The sequence below is a fragment of the Leuresthes tenuis genome, unplaced genomic scaffold, assembly GCF_036924035.1.
Source record: "Leuresthes tenuis unplaced genomic scaffold, fLeuTen1.0.hap1 SCAF_9, whole genome shotgun sequence".
In the NCBI taxonomy this organism is placed as follows: Eukaryota; Metazoa; Chordata; class Actinopteri; order Atheriniformes; family Atherinopsidae; genus Leuresthes; species Leuresthes tenuis.
The window spans coordinates 9,821,891-9,829,581 of record NW_027325363.1 but is presented as its reverse complement, the minus strand read 5'-3'; the positions used below and the strand labels follow the sequence as shown (position 1 = coordinate 9,829,581).

Genomic DNA, 7,691 nt, shown 5'->3' with positions numbered 1-7,691 from the left:
TCTATCTATCTATCTATCTATCTATCTATCTATCTATCTATCTATCTATCTATCTATCTATCTATCTATCTATCTATCTATCTATCTATCTATCTATCTATCTATCTATCTATCTATCTATCTATCTATCTATCTATCTATCTATCTATCTAAGGTAAACAAGTGATGAGTACAAAAAATCCAGGAGTTCAACTTTCAAAAGAACATACTAATTTATTGATTAAAGATCTACAGAAAGCTTTTTTCTTTTTTTTTTTCCCCACACGACTAGAAGAGCTTTCAACTGGTCTGAACAAAGTTTTATTACAGGTTAACACGATACTAATGCAGAAGAAAAGAAAAAAAATTGACAGAGTCAGATAGTCAATCAAATAGTTAATCTGCTATGTTTTGCCATAATTAAAAAATGAATATGTATTAATGTTACATAATTAATTGGTTTAATTTTACAGCAAATTTGCAACAGTCAATGAGTCATACATATGGTAATAAGTAATTACATATGGAAATGACTAAAATTATGTAATTTTACAAGCTTGACTGCTAATAAGGATTTAACCCTGCTCATGGTTATATGGTCTCTTCTACTGCACAGTGGAAAAAAATTGATCAGGAGCATATGTTGTATTGATCCAGTCCATGGTAAAATTGCTGTTTATGGACTGGGTCTGTGGTAAGGGGACAAGGAAGTGCACCATTGTTCCCACAGCCAGAAGAGCAACCGCTGTCAACATAGTGACGCCTCGCCTGAGGATTAGCTGGGTTGTGGAGAGATGTCTAACCTTCAGCTGCTGAACCCCAAGTCCACCCGGCATTTCCATGTTTCCATCAGGAAGCTCGGTGCAAACAGACACGTAGCCATCTGCTGACTTGAGGGAATAACATTAAAATATATGGAGAGAAACTTAAAGTAAGTAAAGATGGCGTAAGTAAGATCATATTTTAAAAATACCAAAAGAACAATTAGACTGTTTGTGTTGTGAAGAACAGGCTACTTACGTTCCCCTTGCTTGATGCCTGGCCAGTAGTGTTGCTGCAAACACTGTCTAACAGGACATCTGTTCCTAATAGTGTCATTTGAGTCTTTTTCCTAACCCGTTTTACAGCCTGAAAGCAAGAAGTACGAGATGCGTAAGTTATATGAGTAAGCATGGCCCTGCATGACCCTGATTGCAAGACTGACTAGTAGAATACCTCCTCGGTCATTTTCTCCCAGTTCAGCCTGAAGATGACAATGATGTAAAAGGTGGATTGCAAGACGACACAAATGAGCAGTCCCAACCAAAAACCTGCAGAGAAAAACACAAATGAATCAGTTAAGAGCACAGCACGCTTCATTTGTAATAACCTGCTCTTTATACGTCTATGCAAAAGCTTATTTATCTTGAGGGTGTGTGGATATAACAAAATATATTTACTTCATATAATTACCTAAAACTCGTAGTTTTGCAACAAACATTAAAGTCACACTCAGTGAAAGCCCTATGCAGTAGTATCCAATGAAATTAGCCACAGCTGGAATCTTCTGTTTGCCTGTGCCCAAGAAGATGCCGGTGCACACACACTGTGATTTAAAGTGACAGATCTCTTATTAGTATGCACTTCCATGCACTGGCGGCCCTTTTGTAATTTCTGAATATGTGACATTTTCTAATTTAAATATTTTACTGATCTTTAAATACATTAAGTAGCTAATTGAATATAGAAACTGTAAAACTCACCACAAGACCATCAAAGAACTGAAGGAAACAGTAAGCATTCATCAAGTGTGAGATCAGACCTATGATTTTCCTGAAAATGAGGTTTTACAATGACGAATCATGGAAGGTGGCAACGGTATTACTATTATAGACGTGTGAGCACATGTGTAGACTCACTCATCAGAGGTGAAGATGAAGCCAATCACTGTTTTAGTCAAGCCAAGTACAAGACCTTCAACAACCGCAAAGCTACCTGAAAAAAAAAGGAGCTGGAATATACGTCAAACAGTAAAGAATATAGAGGAAGTGAATGACTATCTAACTAAATGTATATTACAGTTAAGTTGAGTTATAGCTCAGCTGGGCTATTTGATTAGACCAATCTCAGTGTACAATCACTGGAGGGGGGTCGAAATATTGATCGAAGTATGTCAGACTATGATATGCCCCCGTCAGCTTGTTAGTGTCAGTCATTTTCCAGCTGACCAATCGTGTCTAGCAGTAGATCGAAAATTAAACAGGTCCACAGCCCTGTACAATTTGTATGTACTGTGTGCTTTGTTTATTTATTTTTTTTTACAAATGAAGTGCACCCTATCCCTTGCACATCTGTTCCCTGTTGTTACCGACTTCTTCTTCTCTGGGTAAAAGACCAGGACAGGAACTGTGGGGTAAGCACAGAGCGCCTGCGCTAGCTTTAGTCCAACTGAACATATATACGGGGAAGTAATTTGACTTCAAACTGCATGGCTGAAGATGACATTAGCATGGCTCACCCAATAGGAATCCTACCTGATTCTCCAAATGAGAGTGCTCTGATAGCTGTCTACCGCAGGTAAGACATTAACTACTTATAAGTGCTTCACACAGAACCTTTAAAAAAAGGAAAAACAACAAAAATCACAGGGTATTCAAGTATCTCGGGGTCTTGTTCACGAGTGAGGGATGAATGGAGCCTCAGATTGACGGGTGGATCAGTGCAGCGTCTGCAGTGTTGCGGGCTCTGCACCGACCCGTCGTTGTGAAGAAAGAACTGAGCCCGAAGGCGAAGCTCTCTATTTACTGGTCAATCTACGTTCCCATCCTCACCTATGGTCACGAGTTGTGGGTAGTGACCGAAAGAACAAGATCGCGAATACAAGTGGCCGAAATGGGTTTCCTCCACAGGGTGTCTGGGCTCTCCCTTAGAGATAGGGTGAGAAGCTCAGTCATCCGGAGTAGAACCGCTGCTCCTCCGCATTGAGAGGAGTCAGATGAGGTGGCTCGGGCATCTGGTTAGGATGCCCCCTGGTGAGGTGTTCCGTGCACGTCCCACTGGGAGGAGACCCCGGGGAAGACCCAGGACACGTTGGAGAGACTATGTCTCTCGGCTGGCCTGGGAACGCCTCGGGGTCCCCCCGGAAGAGCTGGAGGAAGTGGCACAGGGAAAGGGACGTCTGGGTTTCTCTGTTAAAGCTGCTGCTCCTGCGACCCGACCCCCGGATAAGCGGTAGATGATGGACGGATGGATGGATGGATGGATGGATGGATGGATGGATGGATGGATGGACAAAAATCACTTTAAATGATCATACAATCACGCATGTTCATCACTGACCTGCCAGAGTTAGAGACATTTTGCTGGTGAGAATAGCCCTGGCAGTGTCTCCTGCACCGAGAGCATTGCCCACCCGCGCACATGCTGCGGCTTGAATACCAAGTGGGAACTAAGGGTTCATAGTTATGAAGAAAATAAAACAAACACATGAAGTGGGAAGATGTGAAATAGCTGAGAGTGTCGAAGTTGAACAACAGCTACAATTTACGAAAGTTATTTTTTATGAGACTCTAGTTGAAAGTTGTGAAAATGCAATGCTTTGATATGTAGTCAATACACAGTACCATGTAGGTTATGAAAGCCACCATTATCACAGCATGTTGGGCTGCCAGCTCGTCTTCACTCAGCATTCCTGGTTATTACAGACAAAAGAAGAAACCAGAAGCATGGCTGCTTTCATGAAAGGCTGTTTTGATAGCAGTGGCACTTTGTATTGCATGTTTATGTCAATGGGGGAAAAATTATTACACAATACCTGCAAAGAATCCCCCAAACTCATAAACCCACCACTCAAAACAAGTCATTAATGTGCTGGGGACAGCCAGCTTCATGTAAGAGCCCCACTCCTGCAGTGATTCAACAGACCAGCCTGCAGGGGGAGGGAGACACTCATTTATGCAGGAAGAATAATAAGGAGAACAAAGAGAATCTTACACAATATGTGAATACAGCGAAACAATCCACATTAAATTCCTCACCTCCCCATGTTTTAACATGGAGCTCCTTCCACCAAATGTAAGCAAACAGAAAAGCACAGATGTAAATCTGAGACAGAGTGTTGGCAGCTGCAGATCCACTGCAAGACACATGCATCATGGCATCAGGGCATGTAATCATTTTGTTTAGAATAAAAATTTTGTACAGATATGATTGAGTACACCTACGCAACACCTAGATCCAGCCAGTAAAGAAAGATGTAGTTCGTCACCACGTTTGCTATGTTTGCCAAAGCAGAAACGTACATTTGTGGCAGTATTATTCCCTAAGAACACAAACAGCCCCTGACATGAGGAGTTATGTACACTCTTATGAACTGCTATAAAATCAAGTGAGGAAACAAATATAAAGAGAAAAGAATATTTTTATAGGATATTAGTGCACCTGGTTCTGCAGATAAGACACCTGAAGATTATGTAGAAACATTGCCTGAAAAGAAAGATATTGATAGAAACTGTTAACACAAAACCTTGCAGGCAAGTAGTCTTCAGACTTCAAAACCTATTTACTTCATATGTAAAGAGGAAATAAAGATTATAACTTACTGGCACTGCAGGGAGGAAGGCTGTAATATACAGCTGGGCTATTCTGAAAGCAAGAAGCTGTATTTAGATCCAAATAATGGAAGGAAATGACTGTTTAAGATAAAACATACTGTTCAATAACACCTGTCACAATTTATATCTACTGGCACTCATAAATTCGTCAATGACACCAAACGTTAACTTATCATGTAAAGTTCTACAGGGGACAGAACTCATTTTAATGCAGGGATGGTGTTTGCTGCTGCTGAACTCATTATGGAGACACTGCATAAGTCAAGCTACTCTTAGTTACCTGGCCACCTCAGGGCCCTGCCCCAGACATAACAGGATAGCCTGAGCATTAATGAGGAGCCCCCAGCAGGGTAGACAGAACAACAGCAGGATGATGATGCTCCGCTGAAGGATCACTCCCACCCGCAGCAGGTTCTTACCACCAAACGTCTGTACAGCTCCACACAGATAGTGTTAATCATTTTGTGATAGGGAGTAATGAATAGTTGGGATGTGGAGTCAGTTTAACACAGGGTCAGGAAATATTAACAATGGGATAAAGATCCTTCCAAACCTGAGACACCAAAGTATCACATGCCAGTCCAAGACCAGTTCCTGTTGCTGCTGTGGTAATATTAATGGTCTGAAATTAATTCAAAACATCACTGAATGAATTTTCTGTACACTTGATTACTCTGACATAAACAGAACTTCTATGACTCATTGATTAATTCATCAGGTTGATGAAATTAAAAGGCTGTATTGATAAGTTTATGGTTGTAATATTAATATCCTTCCTCCAGCTGTTCTAAAATTACGTCTCCACTTGTCGTTTTCTCACGTGAGCCTCCACAAGTCTGAAGCATGCTGACAGAGAGCACTTACCGCAGAGGCTAATCCATAGCCAGCCATCACCTCATTTCCCAGGCGCCCACAGAACATTGTCACCACAAATGGAAGCAAGTAATGGAGGATACGGGAAAGCAGCTAGAAAGACAAACACACAGTGGTGCAGCTGATACCAAGCTACATGTAATATAGTACAGTCTGGAGTGTCCTTGCACATGAGCTTCAGCAATGTCGTTGTTTGAAATCTGCCCAAGATGGCCTTACGTTGACAGAGCTTATCCAAAACACATCCTTCCACTCCTGTAACTTAATACAAATGGAAGCTTTGTCCCAGAGTACCCTTTACAGACAGAGAATAATGGATAAACAGCACCAGTTCTTACCAGAGGTCCTGTCATCTGCAAGATGTGGTACAGCTCTTCTCTGTGGGCCATGGGAACTTTGTTTCGCACCCATTTGCAGCAGAAAAGCTTGTCACTGGACTGCTCCATGTCTGCAACACCAGACCTTAATGCAGATTTTTCTTGTGAGCAACTGTCCTCTCTGTCATGTACGTAAGTTTGCTGCTCTCCATGGACAGCTTTCACCTTTGTTGTATGAAGTATTTCAACATCTTGAAAAGTTACTTATTAATTAAGGGGTCAGTTTCACATTTTACATATCAATTTTGACACTGTGTACAAAAGCAAAGAACAAAAATCTCATTATGTAGTCATAACATGGCACAGAGTACAGTTCAATGCAAGATCTTTTTGGTGAACACAGTTTAATTTGGACTCATGTAGACCATTGACATAATTTTGCATTTCATTGTAGTCACCATGACAGTGGTTACATGGCAAACAAAGCTGCCACTGTGGAATACATACTAAAAAATCACAACCTGACCTCTTTCTATGCCTGTGTTCTAACATGTAATATGTGAACAGGCAGAAGATGTGAAGTCATAACTATTCATGGAAATCTTCTGCATTTAAATGACTACACCAGTTTCCTCTGAAGAAGGTCGATCTGTCTAATAAGTATCCAACACTTCAGGCAGATATGTTCATTAAAGCATTAAAGAATACAAAACATTAACATGTCATATGTTTTAGAGTCCCACTACTGAGAAGTAAGGTTAAACAGTCTGTGCTTTGGCAACACCCAGAATGAGATGCAGCCCTCTGCTGCCATCAGGCAGAAAAACATTCAGCCAGCCATCTGTGAGTGAATGATAGCATATATCAGTGCACATATTCCTCCTGTTACATGGATATAAGACATATTTTCACATAAGAGCTGTACCACCTTGAAAGATGAAGAAAAATCTGTGAGCACTTTCACATTAGAATTCATTGAAAAATATTTTCTGTGAATGAAGGAGAGTACCTCAGAAAGAATGTTGCAGAGAGAATTTGTTTTTTTGTCAGCTGATTGGTTCTTTCCTTGAAACCATCATGAGGCACAGAGCCATCAGCTTAATAAAGTAAAATGGTTTTCACTTACAATAAATAACACTCAAAGCTCATTACAATGTTTCTTATCACCTCACCACATAAATGTGGTAGAGTTGCCCTGTAGGGAGAAAGTTGACACCATGGCACGTGGAAGTGCCTTTTTCATCTTCTCTTCATTCTTGTCCTCTCCTCTCTCTCTGTTGACTCCTCAAATACTTTTTTTTTATGTCAGCTTAATTCAGAATGTCAATTTTATCAAGACACAACATATTGTTTACCAATGCTGTCTGGTATTCATGAGACAGCGTGCAAACCTATCAGTGAAAAATAAGCAACACCACATTTAGGACGTGTGTTAGTATATGACTGTGCAATGTGAGTCATTAAAACAAAGAAAAGAAAGTACTGTGTATGTGAGACAAATGTTTGTTGATACAAAAGTAAGGAGAGGCTGGTGCTTCTTTGGTAATGGGACCAATACAGTGATAAGACGCATACAGACTGATTATCTGTGATTGGTACTGAGCCCAGTCCGCTGCTGGACAGTTTTCACAGCAGTTTTCGACACCAAAGACAATTTTACAATGAAGCACAACCTCACAGTGCTGCTTTTGTTTTGGAAGCACAGATTACTTTATACATTGTACACTTTTACATTTTCATAACTTCCATCTTATTGATTCTGTATGCTTTCATTTATTTAAATGTCTGACAAACATTTCGTTTTCTCAAGAGACCTGAGCATTCCTTATTTAAAACATGACAGTTGAGACCATCAGCTATTGCTGACTTTCATACCTGATGATGAGTTCATCTCTGCACCAAGGCGGGTGAGTGTATAGTTACTGTCCAT

The 7,691-nt window shown here is 40.5% G+C and overlaps 1 protein-coding gene across 1 annotated transcript; it reads right to left on the bottom strand.

The window, feature by feature from the left end:
* Positions 1-273: 273 nt before the first annotated feature.
* Positions 274-7,691, bottom strand: LOC140314738 (multidrug and toxin extrusion protein 1-like). The gene is made up of 18 exons (XM_072393097.1): positions 7,629-7,691; positions 5,783-5,986; positions 5,436-5,537; positions 5,125-5,193; positions 4,852-5,000; positions 4,560-4,602; positions 4,399-4,443; positions 4,182-4,279; positions 3,996-4,093; positions 3,773-3,886; positions 3,582-3,649; positions 3,298-3,406; positions 1,878-1,953; positions 1,722-1,791; positions 1,432-1,564; positions 1,195-1,289; positions 1,000-1,107; positions 274-869 (listed from the first exon to the last, which is right to left on the bottom strand). The coding sequence occupies exons 1-18, from the start codon at positions 7,689-7,691 to the stop codon at positions 585-587; spliced, it is 1,929 nt and encodes a 642-aa protein (XP_072249198.1). The 3' UTR covers positions 274-584.

Excerpts from the sequence above, each read along its gene's own strand:
- LOC140314738 (XM_072393097.1), bottom strand. The coding sequence starts at position 7,691 with ATGGACAGTAACTATACACTCACCCGCCTTGGTGCAGAGATGAACTCA. Across the intron at positions 5,538-5,782 it reads TGCAGATGACAGGACCTCTG|CTGCTTTCCCGTATCCTCCA; the intron begins GTAAGAACTGGT and ends TTGTCTTTCTAG. Across the intron at positions 5,194-5,435 it reads GCTATGGATTAGCCTCTGCG|ACCATTAATATTACCACAGC; the intron begins GTAAGTGCTCTC and ends AATTAATTTCAG.